Source organism: Nothoprocta perdicaria, unplaced genomic scaffold (assembly GCF_003342845.1).
Source record: "Nothoprocta perdicaria isolate Ctin4 unplaced genomic scaffold, notPer1 scaffold_22, whole genome shotgun sequence".
Taxonomy (NCBI): domain Eukaryota; kingdom Metazoa; phylum Chordata; class Aves; order Tinamiformes; family Tinamidae; genus Nothoprocta; species Nothoprocta perdicaria.
In genome coordinates this window covers 2092824-2115132 of record NW_020455415.1, presented here as the reverse complement: position 1 = coordinate 2115132, position 22309 = coordinate 2092824, and the positions used below count along the sequence as shown (strand labels likewise).

The following is a 22309-nucleotide window of genomic DNA, read 5'->3' as shown; positions in this document are numbered from 1 at the left end:
CGGCGGCCCCCCGCCCTGCGGCGCCGCCTGGCGGGCAGCGCGCGCGGCAGCAGCGCCCGGCGCGGGGGGCGGGAGCGGCGGCACTAACGGCCGCAACCAACGGCCGCTACCAACGGCCGCAACCAACCGCCCCTACCAACGGCCGCAACCAACCGCCCCAAGCCAACACACTGCAACCAACCGCCCCAAACGAGACACCCTAACCAACCGCTGCAACCAAACCACCCCAATCGACCCACCCAAAACGAGACACCCCAACCACCTACCCAAATCAACCACCCCAAACCAACACACTGCAAACAACCGCCCCAAACCAACCACCCTAAACAAGCACCCAAAACCAACCATCCCAACCGACCCACCCTTACTGACCCACCCTTATCAACCCACCCCAACCACCCACCCAAGCAACCCACTCCAAACCAGACATCCAAACCCCAACCCAACCAACCCAACCGTTGTCCCAGCCCAAGTCCTGCTTCGCACTGACCTCCCCGCCTTGCTGGCTGGATGCAGCAAACACGACAGCACGTGCAGCGGGAGACCTTTGTATTTTTTATTTAAAATGTACATTAAAGTTAGAAAGGTGTCAGGCTAAACAGTGTTTGCCAGGTAGATACATAACTCCRTGCAGCAGTCGCGCGCTCCCTGGGCCAAGGGACACCAAAGTGTGCGGGGAGGCGGCAGAGCAGAGGGCGAGGGACATGCGGGCGGGAGGTGCGGCGAGGGGCTCTGCGCGACTCACATCAGGTTTGGATGGAGCATTGTTATTAGTTATCACTGTTACACCAGCCACTAGCTGCCTCCCTCCTCATACTGCTAAGAATAAGACCATTTTCTAACTTTAAAGAACAGGAGGTGTGACTATCTGCATATTTTTAATGCAATTGATGGATGGTCTAGATGATAAAAGAAAAATACCACTCAACCCACATTGATGAGGCAGCACAGTTTAGTAAGGTGGTGAGATATAGGAGGACACCAATGAAAACACACAGTTCTTGCTTTATTTCTTTGTTAAAATTAAATATTTCGTGGTTGCCGACAGAGCAAATTGCACCATGTTTATGCTTCCTTTGACTCTGAATGCAACAGTTTCCAAAACCGATCAAACAACAGCATATTGAAAATATTCCCTAGGCTTCCAACTTTATGGAAGCCCATGACATTTACATCATTGAAGACAAAAATTAGGAAAAAAAATACTCATAACAATGTTTGAAAATGTATTCGCTACATCATTAGTCCAAACATCRCGTTTCTGTTGCTCTTCAAAATTTTCAGTAAACAACCAGTTTCCCCCCTTGTTATTGTCTTGTCACACAAATTACAAGACACTTCAATTTTAAATACCATGCAAGTCAGTAAAAGAGCTTCTTTCCAAGACACTAACACTGAAGAATTGTTTCCCCTCCCTCCCCAGACATAAGATCCCTAAACTCTTCTAGAAGTGGCAGTCTTCTCCCTCAGACCCAGTGCAGCTGGCGAAGACAGATTAAAAAAAGCTACAGAGAGAGAAAGGGGATAAAAAAAGAGAAAAAAACAGAAGATTATCAAAAAAGAGAAAGACATTCAAAAAGCAGGAAGAAGAGAGGCAACATGAAAACAGCTGACAGAGGAGAGATGGCACCTCTTCTATGAGGCTGGGTGTCTTGTGATACTTCAAGGGAAAAAAAGACTTTTAATAACATTCTGATAAGGCAAAAGGTCAAGACAGACAGCCGGTGACCTGCAGTATTGGAAACAAAAGGCAGATTAAATGCTCCTTTTAACGGATAACCTAGAAAACACTGAGAAAATGACACCGACTGGTCTGGGGAACAGGTCTACCTTCAACAGTAATCAAAAGAAGTAAATACTCAAGTTATTTCAAAACTTTGAATTTAAATTCAATTAAAAAAAATAAAAAGAGCCAAAGCATTTTAAGGGAAATAAAATCGTCTTTTCAGTGAAACAGGACATCTGCAATACTAAAAATATATTGTGATCAACAGTTTAAGCTGCCCTGACCACTGGGACAGGAGGGCACATGCTGGTTGGATGGGGGTCACTGCTCCTATGAGCCCCTCGCTGCACTAACAGTGTGCGGAGGGAAAGGTTGAGAACTGCTTTAAACTTYGATCTTTATTTATGTTTCAATGAGCATCCCTGAATACAAGGTTTTCACTTTGTAGCACTGATCCAAGCTGCTCTAAATGCAATGGATCAATGCAAAGGAAAATATTTTTAGAGTAGAGGGGCTAAAGTAGAACTTACCAGCAGATGTGGGCCAGGGAGATGCCCAAAATACTGCTCTGAAGATCAGATTTTGCAAGGCAATGAAAAGCTCTCGTAACTGGGAAATACTGTCACGCTCTCGCCACAAAGCGAGCTTTAAAGGAGCTTTTCTGATCACCACAGCCCACGTGGGTTTTACGGGTTGTTGGTCCGTGATAGGGAAGAGGGAGAAGCTGTTGGTGAGGTCTGAGCATCACTCAGATTATCCCTAGAYAATAAGCCAAGGAACAGCACGGCCTCTCACGGCTAGTGCTGGGGTTTGTTCATCAGAATTTAGGACTTCTTGGGCTCATCCACTCCAAACCCAGGGCTGGAGGAGCCTCTGATGAAACTATTCACCCAGACACCCTGTCCGTGCAGCAGGGTCAGGACAGGGGTTCCTCCACGCAGGGACATCTTAGCCCAAGCACCAGGGCCACAGCAAGCAAGTCAGAAATGGCAGCAAGTATTAAATGTTGGGTCTCGGGTAGCATGAATTAGCAAAAGAAAAAAAAATAGGGCAAATTTAAAAAAAAAAAAAAAGACGATGTCATGAATGACATCAAGTATAAAGAGAACAGTTTTTAAATCTCTCAACTATGCCATAATTAAACTAAGGTGGTGTTGTTATCTTAACGTCACCAATAAATACATTTAAACTGCATTGTTATTTTGCCAGCAAAAATAACTCWCAGAACTTCTTTCCACATCCCACATCCCTTATTTATCTGGGTGGACAGGGGCCCAAGGGCCATGAGAAAGGGGAATCCATTAATTGGAGGGGGGAAAAAAAATAGACTGCAAGTTGCAGCATCCAAAACCTCATTATGGACTGATTTTACATTGATTAACAAAAGCAATAACCGCCAGTACATAATAAAGACAGATTCACAATGCGAATATAGCATATAGCAAGAGTAACGGCATGGAAAGGTCACAGCTGAAATGCTGTCACGTTTTATTAGACCCTCCGATTTAACAAGAAAATGAAGGTCCATTCCAGCCCATTGTATTCAGGGGTAATTACTCAGTACAGAGCCATGGGTTACTGTAAAAGAAGGGCAAAGAAAACAAAAAACAAAAGAAGTAAATGTTAACCAGAATTCATTGTCTGAGGAAGATTTTATTTTTTATTTATTTTTTTCTTTTTTCTTTTTTTTTTTTTTTTAAGAATTTCCTCATCCAGAAATACAGAGAAGACACCTGTAGGCAAATCACAGTTGTGCTTGGCCACTGAGCAAATTCCTGGCCCCACTGAAACACAGAGCAGAACACCCACCCTTATAGTGCAAATCTTGCACTAAGAAAAGGCTTTTGATGAATGTAAAAAAAATAAAACGCAACCGATAAAGATCTGTACATTCCTAAACAGATGCCAAGTAACAATAATAAAAAATTATTAAAAAAAAAAGTGGGTAATACTTTTTGCATTAAGTTTTTGGAATTATTGAGAAGAAAGCTAAAGGAACATCATCATCTTTCTTCCCAAACACTGGTACTTAGAGCAGGGTGAGCAGTTTTCCCTGAGATTGGATCCAAGACATGCATCGAGGTCAGCACCACGGCAGTGGGACAGGGCAAGAGGCCCTCGGGACCGCAGCAGGTGCTGAGCTGCAAACCATGGATCCAAAATCCCCCCAGGAGCGGGGTTTAGATGGATCGAAGTGCAAGAGAGGACGGAGCCCGTGGCCTTCACCCTGGCACGACACGCCGTGGGGCGGCATCGAGCGGCTGCTCTCTCTTTCCATGCACCTTTCACACCCATGAGTGGGAAGGCACAAAAAAAATCACGACCATTTAGCAGCGGGGACACTAGTATTACAAGCACTTGGCACCCTGCTATGGACCAAGAGAGAAGACAGATCAGCAACCAGCGGCTGCTGCCAGTTCCACRCAGGTTATTGCCAAGTTCTTCACAAAAACTAGCAACCGAGGACGGCCAGCGGTGCAGGCGCTYGCTTAAAAAAATGGTGAGCAGAGTAAGGGAGCAATGAGGAAAGGTGAGCAAACAGGCACAGTGCCATAGCTGCGTGTTAACCGAGTGTGGGGGCATTCGCCTCTGGTGTGAAGGGAAGGGTTCTACAGGAAACCCGAACTGAAAATGAAAGAGAAAAGCAGATTAATGGTTTTATGGATTAAAGACAAAAAAAAAAAAAAAAAAAAAAAAAAAAAAAAAAAAAAAAAAAAAAATAAAAAAAAAAAAAAAAAAAAAAAAAAAAAAAAAAAAAAAAAAAAAAAAAAACCATAAATATGCTTCCTATCACACNAAAAAAAAAAAAACCCAAGAACATAAATATGCTTCCTATCACACAAAAGAGCAAATGTTGCTAAGTGTTAATGGAGTTTAATTTGACCTCGGAACATGCTTTTGCTGGCACACGCATGCAGGCACGCACACGCACTCAGCAGTGGGATGAACCAAACTTCATTTTTAAAACAATTCCTCCATAGTTTTGCCAGCTACAAGATTCATCAGCCGTGACTTCCATGTATCCTTGMAAAACAGTGAAGCCCCGGAATACTTTAGAGAACAATATTGGGAGAATTTTTTCCCTGAATACTGAARAAGTACCACACATACATGTTTCGTTTAGCAAGGACAAATGCCCATTGAAATGGCACTGTCTGCATTTGTATAGTGGGAACAAAGAACCTTATTCGATTCAAAGCCCAGCACACAACAGTGCACAGTTACAAGGATGGCCAAAAGCAATCCAAAACCAACAAAAATCAGTAATGTTCACTCTAACTGCACTTTAGTAGTGCCTTTGTAAYCAGCACCAGGATAACACTGTTATTCTTTGAGCTTATTTTTCCACATTCAGCCACTGAGAAGCGAAGGATTGTTCTCCTCATTGTTTCACACAGTTACTATCAGCAGGAGAGATATTCATTCATTCTAAYTCTTCTCTTAAGTGGAACGTCCCACTGAAATTAAATTCAAATGCTTCTTGCTGACAGGGCAACATTTACTTGCTTTTCCATTCCCCTTGGTGGGGTAAGAAGCAATGAATAGAGCCCTCTTTTACCTCCAAGTCAGCTTYACCCCACCTATGGCTCCTAGGTGTTTGTCTGCTGCAGCTGAACATTGGRGTGACTTGTGTGACCCATCTTAAAACATCATAGTATCTCTCAGGCTGTATGTTGACAGCCTACGTATCTGCTAAATGCTCAACACACAATCTCATATTATTTCAGATACCTAGCAACTATAGTCAACTGAATATTGGTTTGGTTATTCAGCAGTAGTTCCTTTAATGGTTCCATACAAACATACCCAATGTTTTGTGATTCTCTGGTGTTTTGGGTCAACTGAAAGCTCTGAGTTTGGCAGGTTTTACCATTTGTTAGTTGTGAAGGCAGGGACAGAAACTAGTCTTTTATCCTTCACCTGCACTGTGACCACAACTTAACACTACAACTTGAAGCAGCAGGAGGGAAGGAGGTGAAAGGGAAGAGAAAAGGACTTATTTTCCATCAGTTAGCTGGTTTCTATCATCCCCACCACATTACCATAGCAATTGTTGCCATAGTATCAACATGGCCCACATGGTTAAAGAACATCATTTACTTCTAAGAGAGCTGGAATAAAGAGAGAGCCAACGAAGTGCTGGAAAGGTTTAAAAGGAAGAGTCCCTAAATCCTTATTTTATCCATATTTAACGTCCAAATCTTCATGTATTTTGCTTTGCAGCATCTTTAAAAACGTACTTCACTGCATCCTTTTTCTACACTACAGATGTAGAGACAGACTGGTGGAGCATTTATAGTGAGGGTGAAAGCAGAAGAAGATGGAGACAACACTCATGGGCTTCAGGCCTTGTATAGTGTCAGCCTTGTATAGTGTCTACGTTTTTTTAGAACTGATCCCACTGTGAGGTCTATATTAGTTAATGAAGCTTACCAGGACAATGTGCTTCATGCACCATGCAGCCAAACAGCAGTTAACTGTAAAATAGCACACACGTAAGAACTAATGATGATGATGATGATATGACAATTAAAAAAAAAAAGAAAAAGAAAGAAATCGAGTCATGATTAGTGCATAATACACAGATTGGGTTTAAAAGAGTCATCTGTGAAAGAAAAGGGCCAGTTTACTGCCAACCACTATTAAATAAGATATAAYTAAGCTACAGTTGGTGAGATTCATGGCTTGTTAAGAAGATTTGYGATCTAAATATTGAAAGGCATTATTAAGGACAATTAGAAAGGTTACAGAGCAAGACAAACATCACCACTTACAACAGCTATTTCACTGGAGGAGACAGAGGCTTCATAATATCTTCCCAAGCCTGTTTTAAGCACTATCCTACAGCTTTCACAGTTTCCTGTGCCCCAAATTTAACTGACAAAGTGGGGTTTTTTTTACATGAAAGTGTCAGCTTCAAGGAGTGCTCCCGAGATCAGAACTGCTTCTAGGAACAAGAGTGTGACTTGGGCTACAGCTACCGATTACAGGGCGTTATCATCCCCTTTCTGCACTCCTGACCCTGACTGATCTTGGGGTAAAAGGTACAATGTCTGTGGGCTCTGAGTGAAAGGAGCTCAGCTCCTCAACAGTGCAGATTGGGAACAGAGCTCTGTCCCCAGTCAGTCTTGGGCTCTTCAGCATGAGGAGACACTAAAAATCCCCTGAAGGTGACTCAAAAGAGCAAATCAAAACATGCAGTGTAAAAGGAATGGACAAGCAAAATAAGAACAGGAGCTCTAACTGCTCATCACAAAAAGAACTTTGACATGGAAGCAGCTCCAGCTCTAATGTAAAAAGACTTAAATGGGACCTGATTCTGGTTACTGGCTTTTTCTTCTCCTGACTCATTTGATTGCGAGCTTAACAGTCATCAGCTATTTTTCCTGAAAAATAATACTGTCACCTCTTTGGGCACTTGCCATATTGTCCATACTAAGAGCGCTCATCCTTGTACTTCAGACTGCCTAGTGTGGACCAGATTTATTCTGCATTTGCTCCAGGGYTGTGTGGACAGGGGTTTGTGGCAGTGGTATCAAAAACAACCCCAGTTTATCTCTGTGCTGCTGCTTGCGCACGTGCTAAGGGGGCACAACACTCTGCTTCAGATAACGGTCCATAGTGAGAAGAGGAGCTTCTCATCACTAGGTGAAACAGGAGAACCGCCACAGCAGGTACAGCTGGTTGCTCTTCAGTGACTGTGAGCTGGTGTGGACACTGCAGATGGGTCCAGACCACAGGTCACAACAAGGGGCTAGATCCTGTCTCACCTGTCCCTGTCATGAGGAATGCCTGCCAAAGCTATGATTTAATTCTGTAGTTTCTGTAGAGGGTAAACAACTTAGGCCTGGAGAGAGCACTAACAAGAAACTGAGACTTGACCTCTACATTACAGTTTGCAGATGGCACAGTTCAAGGTTATTAGGCTTCCAGGATAATTTCCACAGGGTAACATTTTCTCCTAACTTAAACAAGGAGAGTATAAGTTTGAGAACAGGAACCTGAGACCAGCCTGGTCCTTTGTTGAGAACTGGGCACCCTTGTTGCCCACACACTGTCCCTGAGGTGCAGCGCTCCCAAGCAACTGATTTTGTCCCCGTTCCCTACAAGCACTGACAGACCAAGGAAGGAGAAAGGAATCTCAGGGAACAGAAGCGAGTTCTCCCTCTCCCATGCTGTCAGTAAGCAACAAAGCAGGTTAGCTCTCCACTCCCTCTTCAGAATGACAGATATAGGTAAAAYGCCTCCAGCTACAGCTTAGCCTTGGGACTGAATCTGCCTGCAAAACTTGCCCTGATGAGGACTAGCCAGGCTGTGAGAGAGCTGTGGACACCTAGGAAAACAGTGAGAGAGCGCCATTCCTGAGAAGCACATACCAGCACGTTAGCAACTTACTTTTTTCTCTCCTTATCTCTTTTGAGGGTTTGCGATCCTCCAGCCTGCTGAGCCTGAGATTGGAGCAATTCAGCTGCTGTCTTCCTTTGTTTAAATGCATTTAATTCATCATCCAGAGACTTCTTCTTGTCCTCTAACTTCTTTTTTTCATCCTGATGCAACTTCTTCAGACGATCAAACTTTTCGTGCAGCTAGAGGGAAAGGAGAAAGGTGAGCAGGACCCAACACGACCAGTTACTCTGTTTTCAGAAGAGAGATGGGAKGACCCCCTGACATCTGTGGCTTGGAAAGAGTCTCTGTCGATCTCTATATTGATATTAGGTCCCCCATTCCAGGCTGACACTGCATAGGCAAATGGGAGGAAACAGCCTCCTTCCAAGGAAGCTTACAAACCAGGCAATGTTGGAATAATGCATTACTGCACAGACTATGGATGGAGGATTAGGAAAGTGAAATAGTAGGAAAAAAATCCCAAATTCTTTTTTTTTTTTTTTTGTATTTCTGGAGGCATCCACCTTATTCCTCCTTAAGAGTTTAGTAAATTACTGAATTGCGGTGCAAATGCCAACAACCGGACTGCTGCCTTTAATCTTTCTGGTCAGGATTTACCTCCTTTCACAATGCTAAGGAAGCTGCAAGTGTGTATTTTTCATATAACAAGATTACGTGCGGGATTCTCTTTCCTTCAGTTGTGGCGTACTGCAGCAGGCCAACAGAATCAAATACTGTGGCATTTCCCTGGTGCAGTTAAGCTGGACAGCGTGCAAGCACTGCAGGCTACTGCTGAACTACAGGATCAACACCTTAATGATCCATGATCCCGAGTTAAATGTTTGACTCTGCTAAGAAAGGTCTAAACCATTTTTTTGGGCAGAAAATTGCTTTGGTGGCTTAGTAGCAACCTATTTAGAGGTGATCTATCACTCACGACCATGAAGAGACAAATACTGCAGYCTTCACCTCTTTTTCAGCCTCCTTCAGCTCAGCTTCTTTTTCCTTGACCCTCTGGACAAACATTTGCCTCATGGCCTCTTCCTTTTTCTGCAGTTCCCCCAGAAATTCATTTCTTTTGGCCTCATAAGTTTCCTGTAAGCTAAAGGGAAAAGAAAATTCAGTGATGTGACTTGGAACAAATTCTGCTTCCCCTGGGCATCTCCTTCCTAATGAGATCATGGAGTGGCCATGTACAAATGAGCAGAATTTAACAGTYCTTCTCTGAACTTATGAACTTCTATGATACCATGGAAGGAGATCAGCTGAACACCCCAGTACTCCGAACCCCAGAGATCCTGTACACAGCCTCTGTGCTTTCACCTCCTCTCACGTAGCCAGCCCCTTTGCTGAAGTCTGGATTTATCTGACCTGGCAGGTCTTCCTGCTGCATTGGTTCTTTATATGCCCTCTCAAGGACGCACACAGACTGCATCCCGCAGTGCCTCCCTAGAGCTCTCCTGTCTCCTCCAAAGATCCCACCTGAAGGGTTTGCTGTCTGGATCAGTGTCCTTAAAACCCATCTCTTCCAGTTTACATCGCCTGTACAGCTCATAGTGGCGTGTGTGGGTCTGTTCACGAAGGTCTTCCATGTTCACACGGATCAGCATCTCCCGCAGTTTCACAAAGTCACAGTGAGTCTCATTCTCCACTATAAGAGGACATGATAAGGAGTAAGATGGGGGCAGAGACAAAGGTTTCTCTCCACATTCTCCACACGTCTATCCCTCCAGAAGGCTAAAATAGCCCTTGCAACCAGACATAACTGTTACTACAGGCCCGACACAAATCGCCGTGTGGAACTGAAATCCAGCAGGATGCAAGTCAATAGCAGTACCATAGACACGACCAAGGCATCCCTTGCTCCTTTTACGAGAGCTTTCTGCCTCCATGGAGAAGTGTCACCGCTCTGCCGYGGGCTCAACTCACCCTGCACTGTGCCCCAGGGGTACTGACGAGCTTTCATCATTTTGTTTCCTATTTTCAGCTCCTCCGTGCTGCCGATCACTGCAAACGGCAAGTGGGCCTGGAACACATTTAATGCAACCCTTGTTAGTCCCTCTCAACTCTGGCAGACTTGATGCCACACAGGGATTATTAGCACAGCCACTGAGCAAGACAGTCAATACGCACACACTAATCTCAGGGAGTCTAGTCACTGGCCACTAGCCCACGACAAGGCGTAGGGGGAGCAGGAAGGAGCCTTTTCGGAAGCCTTGGCAGCGCTACCGCTCTGTATCCTCTACCTGGCTGATCCTCCCAGCCACAGGGTCTCAGGTGAGATGAGCTGGTGCAAGACTAGCACCAGAAAGACAGCTCGAACAACGCGCCGCGTCGCTCTGCCTGCGCTGGTGTCCCGGGGCACTKGCCAGCGCTGAGGAGGACATCTGCACAAGCACAGAAGCTGTAAAAGAGGCCATGGAGCTTCCTTTGATTTTAACACCCCCCAACCCTCTGCTTCCTCTCTCATATTGGAGACCAAAGTCCCTTCTCCACTCCCAGGGTAATAGCTCTTTCCTTGCTTCAGCTCTGGTGAGGAAAGGCCGCTCCGAGCCTGCCCATGTTAACGCTTCACAATTCCTCACGCACCCCATGCCTTGCGTTGGGGTCCACCTGGGGCACCCCCTTTCCCAATCCCCACAACAGTCCTTCATCAAGACTGTTGTTCCCAGAACCCGAGAAAAGACCCAGAGACTTTGATGGCTTTATAAAATGCTCACGCTGCCAATGCTAAACCTAGCTGCTAATACACAGCTGCAGAGCAAGATGTCAAGAACGGCCAAATTTGGAGCACAAACCCACAAAGAGGGATCTTAGGGAAAGGAGGATATAGCTGGTTCCCCTGGCTGAACTACTCTGCTGTCTCGTTAGGCTCTTCAAGCCTAGACACTCACTCTACAAAGCACAGTTGTTAAAGTACTGGAAGGGTGACCAAGAACGGAGGCAATTACTTTTCCAAAATCCAGAAAAACAAAATAGTCACTTCTTGGTAACAAGAAGATACTTTTTTTCTATGGCAGCGAGCCCAAGAGACTTGCCAACGCGAGCTGAGCAGAGCTGGAGCAGCAGTGCTCCTGACACCTCTCCAATACAGACRTCCCGCTGCGCTCTCCCCAGCCCTCAAATTCGAGCAGCCAAGCAAACCTCCCAGGAGCTGCTACCTTACTTTGCTGCATTTATCTGTTGTGCTTACAGTGAGACTGCTTCCCACCTCTGCTTCCTCCTGGGAACTATACTGYGTTCTGCCAAGCTGCAAAGAAGTCAAACGCAAGGTTTCAACACTTAAAAACAAGGTCATGGGCTCCCCGCACCCACCCCTTCCACTGACTTATGTGCAGTGATGCCTGTAGCTACGGCCTCAAAACTGCACCAAGTTCTGGGCAACGGGCACCAGTTGTATGGAAGATGAGTGACCCAGGATTGCTCGTGGGAACAGGTAATGAAGTTTCAATTCCACGAGTTATTTGAAAACTTGGGTGAAGGAGCTTGGCTACAGGCTCAGCCATCGTGGACAGCGAGCTGCTGTCTCCGTGTCGGTGCCAACCACTGTCTTTACAAGGGAGAAAGCGCCTGGGATCTCCCATCTTCATATAACTTCCCGCTTCCATTGTGTGGAAACAGCTCATGGTAGCTGTGGGTGGTTCCACTTAATTGGCAGGTGCAGGGAGATTTCATCAATAATTAGACTAATTCATTCAAAACKGAAAAGTTAATTGAGAACTGCAAGTATTAGAGAGGCTGTTTTTCTTAGTATGAGTAAAATCCAGACAGGAGGAGATGTAAAGGAGTCTGCAGCGTGTGCTCAAGCAGTCTCCACATATCTGGACTGCTGCACGGCTGCTGCTTAGTGGGATATTCAAAAAGGCCAAGTGAACTTCAAGGAAGAACGGGCATCTTGTTCTGAAGATTTAATGCAATTATTTTTTATCTCATTTTTATCTCATATCTCATTATCTCATCATGATAATACATATTTTAAATCCCTCAATGTGTCAATACCTCACAGACCGGGCAATATGACCTTTGCTCAGTAGTCAGTCAGAGTGCAAAATACTGAAAAAAAATCTCATGCATCCAGCACAAGTAAATATGATTAGCACACTAAACAGTGAGTTTGTGTCTTTCTAAATCTAATATTATGTTACAATGGAAAAGATGACCAAAACAGGTTATATGTAAAACATTAGATAATCCAAAGAATATTGGCAATTTATCTGTAATAAAACAAGTTTACCGATCACGCTATATAGAGTGTTTGCTGGTCAGCCAACAAGCACTACCTTAAGATGAAAATTACATTTATAACCTTTCAAAGAAGTTGATCTGTAACAGGCAAAGACAATGACACTTTCTGTAGAAAAGTGCAAACATAAAGGTTAAAGAACCCATTTAAACCAAAGCTTTCCATTCCTCAATTTAAAATATAATTAAAATTGGCAATTTAAGTTACAAAGTTAAACTACTTTATTTCCTATTGGTCTCAATCCCTCCACAAACTCATCTCATCACCTGAAGCAAAAGGAGATTTGTCTTATGTTGTTAATAACATCAATAATTGGACACAAGTTTTCCCGGTGCATCAGATTCCAATTCCTGCCTGCTTGGTTCCCATGCACCTGGGAATTATGATTTATATCAGTCCAATGAAGGATTCAAAGCAATGATCTCTGTTCAGTGACTGTCACAACCCAGCATKTCAACACCTGAGACTGCAGTTCCTTCACAGGAGACCTGGACACGGTCGGAAGGAGAGASAAGCAGAGGTTTACACGAACCCTCGGAAGGGCCGAGGGGAAAGACCACTTCTCTTCTGCCATCATGTCCCTCCAATTCCTCAGAACTGGGGGATGTTGCATCTTCATTTCCAGATGTGTTTTCAGTCTTATGTAGTGAGAGCATTTGGCACCGAGTAAAACACTCACAAAACTACCCTGACCAAGAAACCATCCCTACAACACTGAACAGCTACTCATATTAGACCAAACAAGGAGACACAAGCACCCAGAGCAGCACCTCTACCTCAGCTGCAGCAGTTAAAACAACCACTTCCCCTGCTTCCTGCCCTGCCAAAAGCTGTTTCGGATACAGGGGCAGGACGCACTTCCAGAGGGCCAAGTGACGACTTGCACCGGCTGCAGGGAGCCACACATAGGCACCCATGGTGCCAGAAACGCTCAAGCCAGAAACTGGGAGACAGCCTGTCCCTCTGGCCACACACTTAATACTCATCTGATTAGTTCATAACCCAGGACTGCCCTGCACTCATCCCTYATCACTGTGCCCCATTTCATGCAGGTCCCAAGGGCCTTAGGAGAAGAAAAGGGTTAAAAGACTGTCTGTTTTCTTTGACTAGAAAAGTCTTTTTAAAAGGCAGTAGCTCACAGTAAAGCCCTTCTAGTCTAGAATGATACTACCTGCTAATAGATTGAGATCTCTGAAAAAAATAAATGAATAAAAGGGAAAGTGGATAGTATGAAACACACCCCAAATCAACCACGAACTCGACAGTGACAGAGAGGAGGAAGGGCCAAATCACTTACATTCATCGTCCCATTTATCTCTGCCACCGATTCATCGTCTGTTGGGAACTGGTAGATCTGAACCCCRTTACTGACCAGTTCACTCGTGATTTTAATTTTAAATTTAGTCAGCTCACTCTTGGAAATGGCATCAGATTTGGCAATGATAGGAATGATGTTGACCTGGAAAGAAAGAGAATTATACAAAGCCTTGAGTTTTGCTCCAGGTAGTTTTTCCAAGTGTGATTGCAACCTATGAAAACTTACGAAAACAAAACAAAACACAAACTTATGGAACTTTATAAAAAGCATTCAGCAAATCTATAGGATTTACCTGGCAGCCCAGTAACCTCTACTAGCATAAATGAGGAAAGATACACACTGGAAAAGCAGCAGTATTTCCACCACACCTGAGTTGACCTGCACAGTAACAGTTAAACATTCCTACCTTGCTGTCAAGCTTCTTCATTGTTACCAAGTCCAGGGATTTCAGCGAGTGGCCTGTCGGAGCAATGAAGTACAAACAGGCGTGGATCCGGGTGTCGTGGTAGTTGTGCAAGACCCTCTTTATCTTCAGTTCTTCTTGCAAATAGGCTTCAAACTGAGCATCAATGAACTCGACAATGGGCTTATAGCTTTGAGGAACAGAAAAAAAAGTTACACATCTCACAATCAGAAAAGTAAACAGACAATGCTCCTTAGCTTGCATTTTGGAAATGAGCTGTGAGTTAGATTTCCTTCAGGAGATCAATCCTCCTCTGAATCTCTCCTATTCCCTTGTCGAAGAAATTTAAACATTGCACTAGCRACAGCCTGTCTGACAAAACACATTACTGAAGATTCAGCAGAGGATAAGAGAACACCATTAAAAGAGCTGGCAAATAGCAACCTCTTCCAAGGAAAGTGGGCACTCATATTTTGAAATGTGAGGGAGAGAGTTTTTTAAAAGAAGAGATAACATAAACTCCTTCAGAGCAATGGGTATTGCTTGCTTCCTTCCAGGGAGCAAATGCCTTGCTGCTCTCACCAGTCCCAATTGTGCTAGCGAAGAGACCTCTCCGTTCAGCACATTTGCCCAGTGCTCTATAGCAGAAAATCTTTGCAACTCCCTTGCATTTGAAATGCAGAGACTGTCAGACTCGCAGGAAAAAGCACATCAGTGTGTCTTAACCAAAATAAGTGAAAATCTCAGAGATCTGCAACTAAGCAAACCCGAAGGCAGTGCCTTCGGGAAGCTGTGGGAGGGTCTGGTGTTTCTGCATCTCCTTGCGTGGCCCCACACCACATTCCAGCCACACTGGGACTTGAGCTGCCAGAAACGTTTCCCCGGGGTATTTCACTGAACATTTATTGTGCTTCCCTTGGCAAGGCGGGAGAGCCCTGTGAAAAAAGTGGTTGTTAAACAAAGGGTCACTAGACCACACTAGTGGTTTGGTGAGCAGCTTGTGGTGAGAACAGCACAAGGAAACAAGCACAGAAATGCCCTGGAACTCGCCACTCTCCCCACCAGATTAATTTGGACTGAAGGCTGCCAGGAAAGCAGACTGCCCTGACTCCATGAGAAAAACTGCTCCAATAGCCGACACCACAGGGCTCTCCCTTCTCTCCTCTCTGTCCCATCCCCAAAAGATGAGGATGATTCATAAAAAGAGACAAGGAGAACTTTATTGTAAAGACAGTGTGGCTCAGCTGGGGCGTAAGAGGACACCGTGTARGAGAGAACCAGGTTGTGATAAAGCCCCTTTGCACCTCCGCTCACCTGTCCTCTTTGTTGATCTGATCCCCGAAGCCCACCGTGCTCACAATGGTCAGCTTGAGGTTGACATTGCTCTCCTGCAGGTCGTAGGTGTTAGATTTCAGCTGCACCCCAGGCTGGGAGTGAGATGCCGGGTCACCTTCAAACTTGGTATTAAAAAGTGTGTCCATGAGGGTAGACTTACCAAGGCCAGTTTCCCCTGTTACAGAAAAAGAAGGTCAAAATGTTTTGCTGAATATTAATATGGCTTGGCCTTCCAGCATCCAGCCTTTAACAGGGGTGAAATTGTAGCAGGCAAAAGCAGATCTCATGTTCCAAAGAGGCTGTCTGGCAAGCAGAAAACCATGTACAATGGGAGGTCTGTATTCCTGGCAAATTACATTACACAGTCTAATGGCCATTAATATCATTAGAAAATAGAGATGGAAAGAAAGAGGTGAAAAGGCAAATGGGAAGGCCTCATTTGGATCCTGCACAAACCCATCGCTCCGCTGCAGAAGAGGCTGTTTCCATTAAAGTAGGGAGGGGGCCCAGGGCTCACAGCCATCTCCAGAAAAATATGATCCAGATGAGCATTTCTCTGATAAGTGACACTGAAATAGTCTCCTTGCATGCAGAAACACCGCAGTATGGTTCCAGTTCTACAAATTGTGCAGTTGGTTTCTTGTACCCACAACAGAGAGAGTTGGGGATCAGTTTTCTAATCTGGGAAGTGATCTTTCCCAAAATATCTGGTTTCTACACATCAGCAGCTTCAGAGGTTATATTCARCTCCCAAATTTGCTTCCAATAGTTCTACAGCATTGAACTACTGTTCAGATTCCATCTATCAACTGTATTTCCTTATCTGGAAGAGACAAATCCCAGTGACCAATCTTAAATTTGTTTTAGATACATCCCTGGGAGAACAAAACAAACCCCTCCACACCGTTAGTTCACAGGCTGGCAACAGAGCTCACTTTCCAAGCACAAAGCATCTGGCTTGATGCTACAGCCCTGAGCAGCCTGCCGTGCTGCCCTGGGGGGCCTGGTGCGTTTTGGGGGGACGGAGACTCCGGAGCTGCCCGCTGGCTCCTGCTGCAGCCCCAGCAGGAACGGAACCACCGCCAAGGCTGCTCAGCCAGAGCGCTCCGGGACCACAAGGAGACTGTGTCTCCCTGCAGCGGCCTCTCCCACCCTCGGCTTCCAACCGGGACAACTTCGTCTTTTCTTCCTTTGCTCAGAAGAAAAGAGCTTCTGATTTTTGTAAGCTTAGAGTGCTGCAACAGATCCAAACTTGCATGAAATGCCCGATTCAATAAGGGGAAACTCCTCCCTTTCCTCCCCCATCCAAATCTCTGTGCCTCACCCCTGCAAGCAGGCAAATTCCTCTCTCCTGCCTCTGGAGGAGACTTCTCCAGCTCCAGGTTGAAGTACAGGCAGACAGGGCAGAGCAAGATGCACTATCCTGGGGACAAAGTGCTCTCTGAGTGCCAGGACCATATATCAAATATCTACCCAGAAGTCAGCAAGATTCACTAACATTTCAAAGTCAATGTACACCTCGAGCTTCAAAGTGGTATGGGCAGAGAGATAGTAGCTTGTGCCCTGAATAAACAGATGCCAACGAGAGTCCCCAAAGCCACAAACAAAGTTGCTCTTCACACCAATCCTTGTGTCAAATGTCATCTGCAATCTGAGGGGCACAAAGGGGAGTCACCTGAACAAGCGGACACTGCTCTGTGCCACTAAGGCATTGGTCATGGTTCCAGCAGTGAGGCTCGGATCGGAGGGCAGGGAGCAGCTCATGCTCCTCTCTGGCAATGAGAACGCAGATCCAGAGGGCTGGGAGAGGGGGCAGGAGCTGATGGCTCTGCAGGGACAAGCTGGTTATAGATGGGGATGGGGATGCAGGTGGTCTGGGTGCACCAGGTACCAAGCGGGCAGCAGGTGCCTGGAGCAGAGCTGGGCGCTGCCACGGCGGGACGGGACGGCAGGAGTTAAGCGGAGCCGCGGCGGGAGCTTGTCCCGACCCACCGGCCCTTTGCAGGGATTCCAGGAACATGGCAGTTTAAAAAAAGACAAAAATCTAAACAGCCCGAGAAGGCTGCAGTGTTTCCAGAGCGCCTGCCAAGGGCTCCTGCCTGGATGGGCGGGCCAGGAACCCGCTGCCCTCCAAGGGCAGAGCCGAGCAGGGCGCTCCGGGGCAGGGAACACAGCGGGCTGCGGGCGCAGCCGCGTTCGCCTGCCCAGGAGAGCAGCGCGAAGGGCCCGAGAGACACGGGCAGTCTGCAAGGACGGGGCACCTCCTATCCCCTCTAATGGAAGCTACACAGGGCCACTAAAGAGGAGTTTTGAAATCACACACCAAGATTTTCTTTTTGAAAGATCTAACTTGATTCAAGCTGGTTCCATAGGCAAGACTTTCTCATCCAGACATCTACAGCTATGTCCCTAAAGAGAAGAGAATCCAACAGCTTATGCAGCATCACAAACCTGAAGTTTGCATGTCAAAAATCAGCCTATAAACCATCCTCCACGCTGCTGAAATGCCCCACGCCCTTGGCGCATTAAAAGCCTAAAGGAAAAAGGATGATGGAAGAGTGGAACAACTGCCTCAGCCCAGGGAAACGTGGCATTAACACTCAGGGAACGACTTCAGACRGTCACAGATTGGAGGTGTTAATAAAGTGCTTTGCTGTGTTAAATACGATCAGAGCCAAGCAGCGGTGCTACTCTGAAGGACCAAATGATGGAAAGAGGAATTTCTGAATCTCCTGGGAGTTTCTGCCTGACACAGGCAACTTTCTGCTGGTTGGAAGATATAAATGGTGCCAACTGCTTCTTGTGAGGACTGCGGCCCAGATGGAGCAGATGGTCTGATGAAAAGGACAAGTAGTCTGTGCTTGTTCCAGCCAACAGCACTGGAATCTTCTGCAGAAAACAGAAACAGTGAATGGGGATTAAGGGAGGCAGAACGGCCGTGGAAAAAGCAGTGGTGGACACAAATTGGGCAAGCAGCATCCTTGGCGGGGAGATTATTTCCTGATGTAAGGCTTATACGCACACATGTGATTTAATCTCCAAAACTGTACTTAAGGATTATGTAACTCCACAGCCGTCGGCTCCCTGGAAGCAGGGCTGATGCTGTGCCATGGGGAGGACAAGGTAGGAACAGAGCCCTTTATTGTTAGATTTCCGTGACAGGACACTCAGACAGCTATTGAAATGCAACAGCTTTGTGTCTTGGAGCATGGGACGGATTTTTTGCTTTTAAACCTCCTGGTTTTCAGAGATGTGAAAGAAAAAAAATAGCAAGAGCCATTACCTCAGTGAGACTCTGGCTGTGCAGCAGTACTGAGCCAGTGCCCTGAAAGCACCATCTCCTTCTAGCCCCTCGCAGCCTGCAGGCCCAGGAGGCTGGGCCAGGTTCCTGCACCTCCCGAGTTGCGCTCCTCACTCACGTGCACCTGGTGAAAATGGTTCATCCACTCATTTCTTTGGCAAAACGGTGGCATCGCTCGCAAATACCTGACTCCAGCACAGTAAGGATTGCAGTATTCCATGCAGTAAGGGTTGCCTGGTCCTTGGTCCCGGTCGAGCCTGGTCCCCTTGTATGTGTTATGTGAAATAACAACATCTGCTCGCTGGTCGGCTGCTCCGCCTCGCTTGGCGTCTCAGAAGTCTCAATCACATCATCCCTCTTCAGGAGGACRGGGTAGTGCTCGGTGTGTTTTGTTGTTCAGAGGCACAGAGTGGCTCTTGAAGGGAGTCATTGCAAGAGAGAGGAACACCCGTCCTTCAGGAGATTAACAGCCTAGGGCTCCAGACATCAAACAATTCAATCTCGAAGAAAATGTATATGCATGCACAGCCCTTTCATGTGAAGAAATGGGCACTAATCCAACGTAGCAGGTTTGTCAAGGCGAGCCCTGAGGCAGCTCAGCCTGATAAGGCTGTCTCTTACGGAGAGAGGGAAAAAATAGTGCGTTTCATCTGACAGGTGTATGGAGCCGCTGCACAGCTCATCCATCACAAGGCAAAGGCTGTGCTTTGGAGGGCAAGAGGAAAGAGGTTTCGCAAAGATGCTTCAGTGATGCAGGTTATGACAGACTGAATGATGAAAAGCCAAAACCTGTCAGCTCAAGTTTGGGAACTGCTAAATATACAYGGGGAAAAATAATAATAATAATGAAGTAATAATAATACAGCCCCTTTCTCCCCCCAAAACAGGGGCCTTTCTTTGCAAGAGTCCTCTATCAGTTTTGGTACAGCCACTGGCAAAAGGGAAGGTACTGCAACAAAATAGTGTTTTTCATTGCACTGAATAGGCTGCTTAGCACAAATCCCCTGTAAATCCTGGGAGGAAGGAAGAGGGACATTCCTGCTTATAACGGGATAGCAGTCTAATGCAATATAATCTACCCTGACCAAAACTGAGAGTTTGCAGGAAAATTCTCAGCCTCCTCCTCCTCTCTCTTTCCCCCTTCCCACTAAGCAATGCTGAGAGCACAAACACTGTCTCAGCCATTAAATACTTCTCCAGCCTTTGCACTGAACTAAGAGGCAACTGACATCTTGCACTGAAGCCTTAGGAGAAAACAGTTATGCCAGGGGATAAAATATAAGAGAAACCATTCACAATCCCGAACTTATTCTGGGAGGTTTGTTCTTCTACTCTATCCTTGGCTCCAGTCTCAAAGGGGAGACAGCTTTCAGCATGAGAACAGCTAAAAATTGCTCTAATCTGGACGTACTGCTGAGCCATTTCTGAAGCTTTCCTTGGCTCCGCCGCCAGGAACCAGAGGAATCAGTGGCTCAGATCCAGGATGGCACAGGGTAAAACTGCCGCTGGATTTTTCCTCCAAGAAATGCTGCACACAACTGAAAAATGGGGAAAACTGAAGCGCATTACAACCATGTTCAGTGGCCTGACTACAGGATCAGCTCACCTGCTGGCCCTTTTGTGGCTCCAAACTCCTTCTGGACACATAAGAACAATAGACTAAATAGCACATGGATTCTGTTGTCTTATTCCAGGATGTTTAACTTTGTTACCAAGAGTTTAACTTTGTTACCAAAAGTTAACAGAGCTACCAGAAAAGACACTTTAAAGCCAGAGGTCCTCAAGTAAAGATTTGCAGATCTTTTCCTAATGAGACTTACTAAGATTTTCCTGCAAAGCTTATTTCAAGACTAACCATGTCTAGGTTGCTACCATTCATAAAAGACTGATGTTAATAATAAATGCACATTAATCTTGGTGAGCTCTTGTGATCCACACTAACTGCGATTAATACATTCATCTTCTGTTCTGCAAAGAGGAAACCAGAGGCATTCAACTGTTTTCCACACATCAAGGTGAACATATAACCACAAGAGGCAACTGCTGCTGCATGTGTAACTTCTAGGAAAAAAAAAGCCACTCAATAAGCACAAAAGGAAATACTGCAAGGCTTCAGTCTTTGGGACAGGGGAGTTTCACCAGGTCATATCACATTCACGTACAGTGGAAATCACCTGGCAACTCAGCCTGACAGTGACCGCTACTTGTCAGCAAAGTTTAGCATCTTGCAGGATCGCTGTCACCGGGGAAGTTTTCCTCCAGCTCCACTGAACCGGGCTCCGCTCTCCGTGCTCTGCTCCGCCTGTCTCAGCATTAACCTTGTCTGGATGAGCACCGGGCTCTGCACCGCATGGGCTCCCTGGAGCAGCCAGAGAGCTGAGTCCCAGCAGGGATGAGCCCCAGGAGGCACCAGCCGCTGCCATCCCGTGTCCTTCGCCTTGTTCCAAGCAGCCACGGCCACCCTCTGCTCCCAAGGACGGGGCGCAGGCATCAGCAAACCAGAACCACCCTCCTGTCAGGCTCCCTTGGCCACCTTGCCAAGACACCACGCAACACAGGCAGCCATTAGGCCTTGCAGGAGGGACCTCAATCCTCATCCGGGATCCCAATCCCGGGGAAGGCCCGGAGAACTGGCCGGTGCTGTGGGGCCAGACAGCGAGTCCTGCTGCAGCGCCAGGGCCCCGCCGAGACAGCTCCCACACGGCAGCTTGGATAAGCGCCTGGCCAGACACGGCTTGGCCAGACACTATTTTAATTCAAGTATGCACAGAAGGGAGTAGAAAAAAATATATCTTTTAGCGCTTCAAGAGGAGCATGACTGGTATTTTGTTTAAATAGCAGTAATAATAATAATTCGATGTCTGAGCAAACAAGATCTCGGAACAAAGCTCTCTGGCATGAATACCTGTTTTCTTTTAAAAACATTAAATTGAAACATACTAGGAAAATAAACATCATAATAAAAGCCTGGGATTTCAAGCGTTTTATTTCTGTGGTTCGCTGCTTGGTAGAAAGCCATGCTGCACAACCCCGACAGGGATTTCCCAGAGCACCAGTAAATCACGTTACTCAAAATAGACAGAATGGGAGGCGGGGAGGAATTTCAAATCAAAGCTACCTTGTTAACTCTACTACCTACAAGCTCTATCCAGCTGCAAAGAAACCCTGTTCAGCAACAGACCTTCCCAAAATGGAAATACTCACCCACACACAGGATGTTGAAACAGAAACCATGATTAACTGACTTATTAACCAGCTGGTCAGGCAAACTGTCAAATCCTACGTGTCCAGAAAGGGGGACAGTACGACAGCCTTCACCCTGAAACACAATGAAAAATACACAGTTTGTGTTATCTGCAAGCAAAATACACTCCTCTGATAAACCCTTAAGACCTCCCACGAAGAATCAATGCACTGTCCAAGCACAGATTCCTACATGAGTGTAAATCTTGTCAGGGTGCTTCCCTCTTCTCCCAAACAAATCCAGACGGCGCAAGTAAAACATTCCATTTGCCTCCCATCAGAAGGTAGCCCTGTCACCCAAACTATTAAACTGCGCAAAGCAYGCGCACAAACACAGCTGCTGAAATAGCAGG

General features: G+C 46.0%; 1 protein-coding gene across 4 annotated transcripts; it reads right to left on the bottom strand.

The window, feature by feature from the left end:
• Positions 1-748: 748 nt before the first annotated feature.
• Positions 749-22054, bottom strand: SEPT6 (septin 6). Of its 4 annotated transcripts, XM_026039154.1 has the most exons (10): positions 21918-22029; positions 15392-15587; positions 14081-14267; positions 13654-13815; positions 10043-10139; positions 9596-9764; positions 9083-9215; positions 8123-8313; positions 6161-6204; positions 4313-4351 (listed from the first exon to the last, which is right to left on the bottom strand). In XM_026039154.1, the coding sequence occupies exons 2-9, from the start codon at positions 15556-15558 to the stop codon at positions 6201-6203; spliced, it is 1110 nt and encodes a 369-aa protein (XP_025894939.1). In that variant the 5' UTR covers positions 15559-15587; positions 21918-22029; the 3' UTR covers positions 4313-4351; positions 6161-6200. The 4 variants fall into 4 exon arrangements, with proteins under 4 accessions (XP_025894938.1, XP_025894940.1, XP_025894937.1 ...); XM_026039153.1 differs by lacking the exons at positions 4313-4351; positions 6161-6204 and adding an exon at positions 749-1505; XM_026039155.1 differs by lacking the exons at positions 4313-4351; positions 6161-6204 and adding an exon at positions 3086-3304 and having other exon boundaries at positions 21918-22054.
• Between the last annotated feature and the right edge of the window lie 255 nt (positions 22055-22309).